General features: G+C 34.0%; 2 protein-coding genes across 2 annotated transcripts in view; both read left to right on the top strand.

Moving 5' to 3' along the window:
• Positions 1-2571: 2571 nt before the first annotated feature.
• On the top strand, positions 2572-9536 carry LOC117100999. The gene is made up of 8 exons (XM_033240838.1): positions 2572-2807; positions 3558-3869; positions 5390-5665; positions 6079-6297; positions 7260-7277; positions 7890-7988; positions 8361-8394; positions 8581-9536. The coding sequence occupies exons 1-8, from the start codon at positions 2753-2755 to the stop codon at positions 8639-8641; spliced, it is 1074 nt and encodes a 357-aa protein (XP_033096729.1). The 5' UTR covers positions 2572-2752; the 3' UTR covers positions 8642-9536.
• Positions 9537-9675: 139 nt separating this feature from the next.
• LOC117100998 (neuronal cell adhesion molecule-like) overlaps positions 9676-13884 on the top strand; it is a 7220-nt gene continuing 3011 nt past the window's right edge. The window contains exons 1-6 of the mRNA XM_033240837.1: positions 9676-11084; positions 11881-12219; positions 12314-12586; positions 13107-13334; positions 13503-13529; positions 13784-13873. Of these exons, the coding sequence (XP_033096728.1) occupies positions 11030-11084; positions 11881-12219; positions 12314-12586; positions 13107-13334; positions 13503-13529; positions 13784-13873 (1012 nt within the window). The 5' untranslated portion in view covers positions 9676-11029. The remainder of the gene's footprint in view (positions 11085-11880; positions 12220-12313; positions 12587-13106; positions 13335-13502; positions 13530-13783; positions 13874-13884) is intronic.

The raw sequence follows: 13884 nt of genomic DNA, 5'->3' as shown, positions 1-13884 counted from the left end.
TTTTTTCACTACTTTGCTATGGACAATTAATAATTATGATGATGAAGAAGATGATGATGATGAGGAGGAAGCTGTGCAAGATTAATTAACAGGCCATTTGATGTGAAGTGTCAAGCGAGGCCCGTAGCCTAAGTTACGGTTGGGAATTTGGAGACATTATCTTCGTCGTCAAATGTTCAATGCACACAGTCGGGCAATAGATGATTTATGATATCTGTTTTGTATATAGTAATCTGAAACCCATAAAATATCAGTTCAGGTATTCATTTATTTGTCTGTGGAAAATATAACATATGGACCATACAAAATAAAAAACATTCAAATAAAATCATAAATAGGCAGTGAAGTAAAAAGTATGCGGAACGCTGATCTACTTAATATCCAGGACAACTTAGGCCTTACTATGTTACTAAGGTTTAACTCTACTATAATAATTATGATCAACAAATCACAACTTTTTTTCGCATTTAGCACAATTTTCTTCACTTTTTATTGTTGTTAACATTATTATCAATTATTACTATCGTCATCATTATCATCATGATGATGATCATCATCATTGTTATTATTATTTTTACTATTAGTATTAGTATTAGTATTATATATAAACAAAACTTACAAAAGTATAAAAACGAAACTGAACCATACAGTATCGCATTTCTATATCTTAAAAGACCTGGCCTGAGATTTATGGATTTAAGATTTTTTAAATCATGTTTAAGCCTATGTGTTCTATTAAGCCTATGTATAACGTGTACTGATGCATATTTACATGTTTTAGAAGTATTCATTTTGAGTGATCCCAGGAAAGAATTTGTATTGGCTCAAGAACAAGCTTTAAAATTTTAACACTGTGTACAAAGGTGGGGGAGCCGCCCCCACCCCCCGGATACGTCCCTGGGTGAAATGTAGCCGAGCGGTAAAGATGCACGTGATTATGTGTAAAATTAATCAAAGGTATGGGGCCCAAATTTTCCATTTTTTTAATTATTTAAAAAAAAAAATTATTTGTGCATCTATGGAATACTTTTTTATATTACTATTATTTTTCACAATTTTTTTGTTTTAATTGGGCCAGCGGATTAAAAACATTCTAAAATCTTCATCTTACTTCTCATATCCATCCACCAAACGAGGCTTAGCATAGGCCCCAAGATCCATGCCCGTCAGTCAGTCTTGCACCCTTCCAGACAGCTTCTATTGTCCACCGGCCAATTTGACACATGGTCGGTCCGCGGTCGATCCGCTCGAAGCAGTCTGGCCTAGCCAAATGACTCGATTGAACGATCTGCTGAGTTAACTCTGTCAGTTGCTACCTAAAACTCTGTAAATAAATAACGTTCTAAAATCTAAATCTTATTTCTGCTGCGCACAAAATTACATGTAATAGTGTGAAGGTCCATGGTTAAAGGGTCCAGTATACGGTAGTTTTTGAGGATCATGCTCCCGGAAGGACAAACACACACACACACACACACACCCACACCACCCCCCCCCCCCCCCCCCACACACACACAGACATACAGATAGCCCCACAGATGGAGCTCATTGCAATACACTCTTCAAAATTCAAAATTCAAATTTATTGTCCAAAAAGGAAATTACATTGAGAGAAAGTCATTGCTCAAAAATTACACAATCACAGTATAAAAAATGCAACATCTCTTGCAATGCCCAAACCTAGAGGAAACCTGCAACACTGAAGATCTTGCCAGATACAACGTAAAGGCACAGAAGTGTGTCCAGCTATGGATGGGCCAAGTATAGCACGTGGACACGATAAGAAGAAGAAGTATAAAAAAAATCAATTCACTTCTTGGGGGTGATGGTAATAAATTTCAATTAGAGATATTAGGTTAAGCTCAAAATATTTTTAAAATGTTTAAAAATGGGTTTAAAAGAGAATTCGATTGGATTTATTAGCAATATATAAACAATTTTGAAAAAAAAGTAAATACCATAGTAGAACCTATATACATATTATGATTTTTAAAAAAGTCTAAAAAAGCTAAAATATATTTACAATTAGGCGATACTTAAATTAGACGGCCCTCACGGTGATAACAGTTTTATCGGAAAGTCTGCCATTAAAACAGATCGATAACACTACCATTGAAACCTCGGCTCAAATAGCGAGCAGTGGTTTTTGAGCCTCATATCACCCTATGTCAGCTATAGTTCGAATCTTAATAACGTCGAGTTAGTTTCCCTGGTTTTTTTTTTTTAGAAATAGCCGTTGTTTTTGTTTCAATTTATTTTTCTTCTTCCTACTTTTTTGCACTGATATTAGGCCTACAATGATACATTCATAATAACCGAAAAGAGGTAATGTTATTTTTGAAATCAAAGAGGTGTAAAGGTTGCTGGCCCAGGGATACGCTTTTGCAAAACGACCTTTTATTTTATAGTAGTTGTGAATGTTTAGACAATAATTTTAAACAATTACCGTAGCTTATTCTTTCTGAGTATATGATTTTTTTCATTTCATTTCATTCTGGTTTATGTTATGTTGTGGTTATGAATGTGGGGTACTATAGATTATGAGACTTTATAAGCCTGATTTGGTTCTTCATTGAGTGTTCATGAAAGGATACAAAAGTCATTGTGTTTGTACAGCATTTGGTGAGACGATCGTTATTTATTTTTGTCTGATTCATATTTGAACTTGAACTTTGGAATTGTACTTACATGTAGCGTAAGTATTCTGTAAACGGTTGCTAGTCTCTGTTTTCTGAATTGGACACTGAACCAAATGGCTGCATTATATATATTTGTGTTGTCAATGGCTCTGTTGTATCCACAGCAAGGTAATATGCTATATATGTATTTTTAATATTTAATTAATGTAATCGGTAGATATTTTGATAATAGTATTACAGTGTATATCCTCTTCTAGTAGTTTAGTTTGTATTGCCACTCAACCGTGCCATACACGGTTTGGATAGTGCGTCCATAGAGAGTAATCCTACAATGGGCCTAAGCTAGTAAATAACACACATAATCTAGTACAAAAAAGAGAAATTTTATAACAATAGCATTACAATGCTGCTTGTGATGGTGGAAGATCATTACCCATTTAAAGCAGACATTTCTGGTAAAAATAATCCTTGCATTAATATAATCTCTATAAAGTTGTGTTTAACGTATCAACCAACAATAGGTCTAATAATGTTGTGCAGTTAAATGTGTCCGTTGCACTTAAGGTCTTGAGACGATTGTTTTCCATGTGTATGAATATCCTTTATTAAGAAAAAAAAACAAAAAACAGGCTGCCAATTCAGTATATTTCTAGGATTTAAGGCGATGATTAGACTTATTCCTTTTAACCAGTTTGATATTTTTTTCCCTTTATACATATTTTCCAAATATTTAGTCTGTTTAAAAGTCGTTCAACTATATTTCTGAGAGGGTTTCGTTATAGAGAATGGATGAATAATGTTAACATTGGTTGGAAATATCAGACGAAAAATGACGTGTTAATTAAACACCATGTTAGTAATAGATTGTTTTCTATACATATTGATCATTATCCTCTTTATGTGATATGGTTTTTGCAGCATATTCAGATGTACCCGAAATAGTCGTAGAGAATTCCGAGGCATACATTGGATCGAATGCAACGATACCATGTCGTTATAGCCCCCCTACCTCATCTCGTATATCATGGCGGCTATCTAGTGATCGTAATGATGTCACTTTAGTTTCATCAGTTAACCCAGTAAACGGAAGGTTCTCCTTACTTAGTGAAGAAAACGGGAACTGCACCCTACACATTAGTTCATTCAAACGTAACGACAGCAACACCTACACTGTAACGGTTGGTAGTGGTGACTTAATCGGACACGGATCAGCAAATCTATCAACGGCTTGTAAGTACAGCAGTAGCAGTTATGTTAGGTTAATGATGCGCCGTCTTTCATGTGGTCAACACAAATTGAAATACTGTATTCAATTCCATATTGGAATTGCCTAATTTGTTTATTAAAGTACAATTTAAAAACTATTAATAAGAAGAGATTTCCCGGTCAATTTGTTTAATATTGCCTTTCCTATATTCTGCCGCATATGGTTCCAGACCATGGATTAACTGGTAATCAATTTAGGCCTAAGGATGTTTGTAGCACAATGTCTATAAGGCCCCAAAAAAATTATTAGTTTATCACCCGCTCCCTCACCACTTTTGGGGAAAATCTGATTTTTTCCCCCAATATATATTTTTATTTCAAACGGTCATTTTTCCATCTTTTTTCACTTGAAAAGCTCAAGATTTCGTGCAAATATGTTTACTGCTACAACAAAAACATCTTTTTAAAATATAAATTTGATTCCATTCTTATAAATTTTTATATATGTGTCCCTAACCATTGATTGTACTTGTGAACATCAGTTTTTATTCTTTGATAGGGTGATAAACTAATATTTTTTTTTAATGGGGCCAAAATCAGTTTCTGGTTGGAATTTAATAACTTATTTGATCGTTTTAAATGAGCTATTCAAAATTATAAATGAATTAAAAGGTTTCTAATACGGTGTCCTTAGTGGGAACGATCTGTATATATCTCAGTCATCTAGGCTTCTCTTTACGCGTGATCAGGTAATTTTAACTATAGATCATGTTTAACTAGCGGACCGGAAAAGCACCTTGCTTATTATTATTATATTACCTGCCTTGGAGGTTGATTCTCTACTGGCATCCCCCCCCCCCGGCAGCTACTGATGAGATGCATTCCGAAGGAGTGTGCATCATGCGTCCTCAACGTGTTTTTGTGCGCCCTCAGTAATATGTTGCCTAACAAAAATTTTTATTGTGTAAGACGACATAACTGTGAATGTTAGGCCTACATATATTATTCACACATTTTCCAAGAATTATAATTTAGAAAATAAATTCCATTCAATGCTAAGTTACTGGGGCGGATACAAGATTTGGTTGTAGGGGGTGCGTGAGAATCCACACCACCTCAGCCCCATCATGGTTGGAGCTGTGGTGTACATTTTGAGAATATGGACCTTAAGATGCCCGGAAATTGTACTCTCATACTTTTAAAAGCTTATCGGTACTATATTTTTTAAGATCAAAATAATATATCAACAATGCGATACAACAATTATTTTTCTTAATACAATTTGGGAGGGGGGTGGAGGTGCGATTGCACAGTTGTACCCCCTGCATCCACCCCACTTATTCCTTTTCAGAGTGTCAATCACATTTAACAATTGACCAATCAGAATATGGATAGAGACACGCGCACGTACGTCCCATTAACACACGTTTACGCGGTCGTTCTTGGACCTTAGCTATAACAACAATATCCAAGGGGTGGGGCTTAGTGAAGCGGTTCATATTTATGCATTATCACTACACACATTTAAATGTGTATATTTCCAGACAGAACAGAGATTCACATTGAAGACGATGTCGTAGATGAAGGAGAGGTAGTGGAATTGTTTTGCAATATTCAGCCTGATGCAGTGACAGATGCTGTCACGTGGTACCATGGTAACAAAACCATCGACGTAGATGATCGATACACACAATCTGATGACTTAAATATACTGATGATCAAAACGGCTGTTAGCAGTGATGCTGGCATCTATAGCTGCCAGATAGAAGCGGACGGAAAAGTAACGCCCTCCTGGAATCAGCCATCGCTCAAAGTGAACTGTGAGTGGATCTAGTGCTTATTAATAAGGATATTCTATAAGCTGCCGATAGAATTGATAACACAAAATATTCAATAATGATTTCATAAAGTTACAACGAGCTTATAAAAGATATATAATTTAGTTCTATCCACACAATAAAGTTAACGGAATTGTTTTAATTTCTCACAAATTAGTATTATGATGCCATATCACATATACATTATCACATCTAAATTAGCATTATGATGCCATATCACATCTAAATATCGGAATGATGATGTCATACCACAAATAAAAATATTACATTTCTAACATAACACGTTTTTGACAGAGGATGCATAAGCCTGAATGAGCTTAATCGTTTATGTTTTTGAATTGTATTATAGTGTTGAATAAGTAGGCGTCTCTGTAAGTATTTACGCTTCTTTATAGACATCAGGTTTGAGAAAACTGAATACCATCACCACAAAGCAGTCTGTGAGGTGACCAGTTACCCAAGTCCCGCCACCGTCAACCTCATAGTCGATTCGCAGATTCTCAAATCTGGTGAAAATAAGGTTGAATTTGAAATACCAGAGGAAGCAGTAAATATATCGTGTAACGCAACCACTAGCAGTGGACAATATAGTATTCACTATTTTGATGATGAAGGTAAGAATAAATGAATGGCAATGCACTACGTATTATAAATTAAATATAATAATTATAAAATTATTATTACTGTAGACTGTTGCCACTGTCATTGTTCGCCTCCTACCCATGAAATCATGTAAGGAACAGGAGTAGTTTAGTCTCATCGTTATTATTGTTATTATGATTATTATTTTTTATTTTATTTTATTGTTATTTTATTGTTATTTGGATTTTCTTGGTTGGCCTATATTATTTCTTTGTAAAGCGCATAGGGGCAATGTGCAATATGCGCTACATAAATATAACATTATTATTATTATTATTATTATTATTATTATTATTATTATTATTATTATTATTATTATTATTATTATTATCATTATTATTATTATTATTATTATTATTATTATTTTATGTAGCGTAATGTAGTTCGATTTATATAGCGTTTTACAAGTCTCAAAGTGGTCGAGGGGTGGTCTAGCTCGTACAGTAACCTTCTTCTCCCCTAGGGTCTCTTCATGTCTGAGCTACCCGGTAAACCGGTACCAGCTACTCTCATCTGTCATCATTTTGGACCATTACACCGAAGTAACCCCCAACTCGTCTCGAAAGATGTATAGGGTTCCTTAAAGTGCACACGTGCCGTGTGTAGTCCTACACTAAGCCTACGTTTTATAGTCCTTATCCGAGAGATTTGTTCCACCACCAGAACTATAGGCGATACGGGCCGATATTATGTGCTCGTTCATTCGACTCGCATCACCATCACAACCACCATCATTATCATGATCTTCATCATAATACCAACAATGTAGCCTAACTGCTGATATCATTCTGTACCTATATTTTCTTAGGTTTATATTTCTTAATACCTATACCATTATATGCATACCCTGTATCTTTTTTTTTTATGTCGCCATAATGATTTTTTTTAATTAAAAAATAAATAATAACAATTGACCTTTCTCAATTTTGTTCAGATGACGAAGACGACGACGGTAAGTAAACTATTTGAGTACTATACATTCTATAGAGATCCAAGCCCACACCCACACCCCAACACACACAAAATAAAAGCTGACTTGTATTTTTTCAATAAATTTCAATAATAATGTAGAAACACAGTAGTACAATTTGAATGTAGAAATACAATAATGCAATTTCACTCTGAAAAGATACAAAATATAATTCGACACAAGAATGACATTAATATTATTTATTTATTTTTTATTTATTTATTTATTTCATACTTCGTTGTTGTAGGACCTCCTCCATCATTTCTGTTGTAATATTATAGTTGTTTCTTATCCCATTTGTACAGTTTCCTGATGAAGTCCACTTTGTGGACGAAAGCTAGAGAATAAATTATGTATAGTCTCAAAAGTGCTGCTGTCATTTATTTTATATTGTTCTATAACAGACTAACGCGGCTACACTTTTTATTCATCATGCTTAATATTATTGAAAACAACAGTTCTTTGCAGAATATTTAATACATTATTACTTCACCATGCAAACCTTAAACAATAATATTATTATTCATCGTTAATAATGTCATTAGAAGTATTCAGCACAGTATAAAAATAATGTTTTTGATTTTTTTTTTCTAGCACCTATTTCTCCGATTGCCATTATCGGAATTATACTTGGTGGAGGTGCGGTGCTAATTATTATAGGACTCGTATTGTTTTATGTTTTTCGAAACAAAGGTAATTATTATTGATATTATTTAAAAAAAATTAATATTACTATTGTCGTGTTGTAAATTACAATAAAGCAATGTTTCACTCTGTGCTTCAGATCAGAATCATCCATAGGTTTGAATTTCAATAACCTAAAAATTGTGAAAATCAGTGGCGGATCCAGAATTTTTCAAACAGGGGGGCATACCAGTTTCAGAAAAGGTGAGTAGCACCATGGAGGAATATTCCTCCATGGTAGCACATAACATTGGTTTGCATTTAAATTTAGTGGCAACACGGGGGGAGGGGGCGTGCCGCCCGTATCGCCCTACTGGATCTGCCGCTGAAAATGATGGAAACATGACCGACTAAAATACTTTCAATTTTATTACAATCTAGGCAAGGAGCAGACGCCAAAGCAAGAAACAAGAGAGTAAGTGTTATATTTCCATACCAGTCTACGTTACGTTATATACTGTATTTCGTTACTTCAGTATTAAATGAGTATACACTTTAAAGACTATGTGAAAAAACCAATTAAAATAAACATTAAACATTCACCCAAAATGATATAGCCGGCACTCTCAATGATTATAATAATATTTCTTTGTTATTGAAGGGTCAAAGAAGACGTTACGTATAAACCGGTACCCGGTGATGAAGGTGGAGTTTCAATGTAGACAACTGACTAAATTGATCGATATAATTGAACTCTTCGTACCAATTTTAAGTGAAATTAAATGAAAAGTAAAGTTTTCTGCTAGCTAAGATTTTATGCAAGACGACTCAAACATCTGAAATAACCTGTAAACCTCCAAACAAAACCGTCGTGTCATCAGGTGACTCGTTACTGTAGTATCATGGCGGTATACCTCTATAGTAGTACCGTATGTTGCTGCAGCTACATAGGCCTATTATTATCAGGTTCATATCAGAGGACGCGTTAGTGGGCAGTTTGTTGATAGGGAGCTTTCGACTGCTCGACGCCGCGGTGGGACGTAGAAACGTAATGACGTCGCAAAAAAGTCATCTGCGCATTCGAGAACGTTAAATTCTCCGCCTAGGACGGTCATGCATGAGTGAATCAGTTCATAGTGTTGCGTCGTCGCGCAAATCGAAAGCTTCCTAATGCTTCTAGATGAGGATGTGTTGTTTATTATAAAACTCTGTCCACACAGTCAAATTTTATGTAACAAAATATGTGTGTGATTCAAATCAAACTTAATTTAAACATCACCTTAGTCTACTTCTTGTATTGCGTGTGCATTTTTTAGTTGAACAATGTTTTAAACATGTGGATTCTGTTTGTGTGTGTTTTTGATAATATATGTTGACGTCAGATTCGCTCCTTCGATGAAATCGAACGTTTTACCTTAGCAAAATTGCAACATTTATTATTTATTGATTAAATTGAGTAGTTAATTGGATGAGAGTAGGTGAATACAGTCCTAAACATTCAACATAGGCCTATGCTTAATTATGATCAAATATGACCTAGATTTTCTTTCTAAAACTAAACTAAAATTATTTGTTTTAGATAGATTTGTATGTGAATAAACCATGCTTTATAACGAATATTTTGTGCGCCTATATCTATTGGGAGTATTTTATTTATAACAGAAGAGAAAATCTAACAAATGGTAAAGAAAAACTCAGCACAACCGGGACTCGAACCCGGGAACTTTCGCATACACGGTGAACCTTAAATTGTAGTCATGCTGACCACGAATGCGTTCTGGTGAATTGTTATTGCCACAGTAGTCATTACTATCTCATTATTGCAACGTGTCTCTGAATGTCATGTACACATATAGAAAGGATGTCGAATGTCTGATTTATTTTCAATACTAGGCCTATGCTTAATATTTATATATCTATATATGTGCACATACCGATATATAATTACTTTCTCTTTATTTAATCATTTAGAGAGCCGACGCCACCACAAATGTAAATAACTTATTAAGAAGCATCGGTCTCACAGATATCACGTTCAAAACCCATATAGAACCATAAGCACACATCGAAAAAAACAAACAAACAAAACAAAACAAAACCAAAAAAGAAAACAAATTAAAAAAAATAAAAATAAAAAAACAAATTAAAAAAAATACAATAAAAAAATAAAAAAATAAAAAAAACGGCACAGAACTGTTAAAGTTCATATGGAAATCAAAGACAACAATATTCATTACAGCAGAGCCTCATATAATTCAACAACACGGTGTAACTTATGCATTACACAAAAGGCACTCATGAATACGTCCATGTTTAGACAAACCACCTTGAACAAAAGAACCAATCTGCTTTTAAAATGCAGACACAGCAACGAATTCCTATATTATTTCCTATATATTCCTATATAATATTTAAAAATGGCAAAATATTGAAAATAAAACAATGTTGTGGGAAAAGATGAATAGATCACACCAGCTTTGGAAACGTACAGTCACTCTGTAGAGTTTATACCTCCCTCCTGTACCAGAAAAGCAAATAGGCTTAATACAAAGGGCGTTATGGGCGATACCATTTCTTCCTTTTATACCTGACACCCCTAATTTAATAGCCTGGGCCTTCCTTAGATCAATATATACCACTAAATTAATTATGATGATCCATTTTTTGTTTAATCCTGCTAAAGACAGCGATGACATAACGTCCCTGGTGGAGGTACCGTAAGTACGCGATAGAGAATGACGACGAAGAGCGCCATCTACTAATATTGATATTCTTGAACTACATGACGCAGACTTTGAGCTGCCATTGTCATTGCAAATTTTAGTTGTTGCAACAATTCGTTTTCTGTTGAACTGTCGTACCTAAATGGACCCTAAAGCTGGGACGTGAGAAGTAATTCATAGTACCAATATTCACAAAGCAATTCCAACACAATGCCGGATGATACAACAAACAAGATGTAAACACTGACCGTCAACAATTGCATCCATAAAACAACCAATCGTACAAAGTCCTTGTGTTTAGTTCTTTATGACTCGATCGTAGGCCTACACAATATAAACATTCATAAAAATTAACGTCGACAATATAGAGATCTGGGGAGAAAAGCGATGGAAACGACTATTACATTTGAAATATCCCTCATCTGCTTGTTTACAATGATTGGTAAGTTATCAATTAGGTAGTCGGAAGAAACATTAAGAATTTAACGTCAATATTCATTGTTGATAATAATTCATCTATGTTGGTGTACGATGTAGTAGCCAACTGTTAAGTAGATTCGTATAAGTATAGATTCTTTGCTTTGCTATAATAACGCACTGATGACTCCAGGAAAGTCAAGATCGTGTAGTGCCAAAGAAATGTTTGTTGCTTGTAGTGTCCCATCATCTTATGAATATATTAGAAAATCGCTGTATGGATTTATATGCTGACTTAATTTATCAGAAAACATAAAGTGCACTGTTAATTATCTTATTGGAAATTCAAAGATATTAAAATGTAATTTATTACATTAAGACGATTATTATTAACCTAACCATTGAAACAAACATGCCTATTTTCTGTCTATTCATCTGAGAGTTTATGTAAGCCTGAGACAAATGCCTCAGTGTAATCGAATTGTGTACAGTATTTCTATTTTATAATTCAATCTTATTTGCTTTGTATTTGTTTTTATATAGACATTGCCTGAAATAAAAAAAAAAATAAATAAAAAAAATTGAATTGAAAATGGAAATGTTATTTCCTGTTCCAACAGAATATTATTGTTGTTTGTTCCAATAACCAACTGACAAAATATTAACTTTATTATGTACATAATATAAAATATAACTAATTAATAAAATTTTAATGTTTAATGTTTTGGTTTCGGTGATCATGACCTTAATTATTGTGATGCTGTTGATTTTAGTTACTACATTTTCAAAATTGATTATTCCCACTGCCTTTGTATTACAAGTGTTTTGCTTAGGTCAACTACAAGTAAGAACACCAGAATTGCAGATTTTCCAGACAGGCGAAGATGCTATATTCTCTTGTACGTATGTCCCTTCTGATGCTACAGATGTTGATATTACGTGGTTTAAGGGTGACATTTTTAGCGAGAGTCATAATTTAATTGAAAGAAGTAAGGTTATAGATGGACGGGCGTCATTGCTGAATGCAAGAACCGGCGACGCTAGCATGCAACTCGCTTCCTATTCATCGGCCGATGAAGGCGTATACACTTGTAAAGTTTTTGGGAACGTAAACGGTAATGGCGACCAAGATCAGAAAACAACGGTAATTACGACAAAACGTAATTATATTTAACAATTTACTTAAGTATGTTATTATTATTTTTTTTTAAATAATCTCTTTAATTAACGTATTTAATTGTTTGTGTTCATCAGAGAACGAGATTCCCATTATAGAAATATCATCTTCGGATAATCTCTTAGAGGGAACACTTGCCACACTAATCTGTGCCACAAATTCAGATCCTGATTCAACCATCTTGTGGTACCGAGATAACAAACTGTTGCCTATTGGTGGAAAGTATCAAATTGACGGCCATGTTCTAAATATAACTACTCTATCAAATATAGACCATGCATGGTTTAAGTGTCAAGTGAAAAATAATGCGGGAACCTTCATGAGTGATGCGAAAATATTGTCTGTTAAATGTAAGTGAATTAATGATGTAATAGAATTTGAATTTTATCTCATTTAGACATGTAGGCCTATAAGTTGTTGAATACGGCGTGTGTATTTCTCGAATATCGTTTAACAAATTTAAGAAAATCAGTTATACTACAGTATGTATAGATTGAGTGGAGTTGAATAGCTTGGTGGTTAAGATGCTTGCCTTCCAATCCCAGGGTCCTGGGTTCAATTCCTACCAGTTGCAGGATTTTTTCTCACGACCAAAACAACTCCACTCCCTAAATCTCATATGGAGATTTAGTTTGTGTAAAGCATCGTGTGTGTATGTTTGTCTTGTGTAAGGGATTGTCACCTACAAGTAGGATAGTGATATATTCGCTGTTGACTATCCTTGGCACATGTATTGTGTGCCTAAATAAATAAATAAATAAATAAATAAATAAATAAATCTATTGTGGTTAATCTATATTTATATCTATTGATGATCCAAATTGTTAATCCGTGATGGATCTAGGTCTCAAACATTATGTTGTCTTTTAGATACACCAATTCCAATGCTGTTATTTAATGGCGACTTAGTTACCTGTCTTGGGGAGGATGCAAATCCACCGCCGATTTCGTATGTAATATATTTCGATGGCGTACAACAACCAGTTACCAATGAAAATAAAGCTAAACTTAAACAAAACACATGTGACGTTAACATTACGTGTTTTGTAAAAAATGCTGTTGGAACAGGAAGTGACATGGAAATATTTTGTCCTCAGGGTAAATATGAATTTCCCAATGAAGTGATTATGACTGAAAACATGATAATAACAGGACAGTTTTGATACTTGATACTAAACGTAGTCTTAATACAATCAACAACTTTACCCGATTATGGCGAAAGTAGAGTTATATTTTATAGTTTGGTCGTTTCTTTTTCTGTTTTAGATATCAATCCACCAGAAAAACAAACCGGTAAGATTGCGTATAGTGTATAGCTTATATTTAATTGTGTTCTTTTATAAGACCAAATAGACGGATGTACCTGAACTTTCGATTGGGGGTTATTATTATACTTTTAATGAAAATCACGTACGTCCCTGGCTCACGGAAGTATTTTGCTAATTATGAAGTTTCAGATATCATTCATTAATGCTATTATATATTATATTATACTGGTATATAATACTAAAACAAATAAATAAAATTAACTCTTTTATATACAACAGGTCTGGAAAGGGGCGCTGTTGCTGGTATTCTGATTGGCGTCACCTTAGTATGTACAGTGGTTGGTGTTCTTATATTTTTAGTCGTGACAGGTAAATACGTT

Source organism: Anneissia japonica, unplaced genomic scaffold (assembly GCF_011630105.1).
Source record: "Anneissia japonica isolate Jap-2015-1 unplaced genomic scaffold, ASM1163010v1 scaffold1785_len1016330_cov206, whole genome shotgun sequence".
NCBI classification, from domain to species: Eukaryota; Metazoa; Echinodermata; class Crinoidea; order Comatulida; family Comatulidae; genus Anneissia; species Anneissia japonica.
The sequence above is the reverse complement of the archived record's forward strand: the minus strand, read 5'-3'. Positions and strand labels throughout refer to the sequence as shown.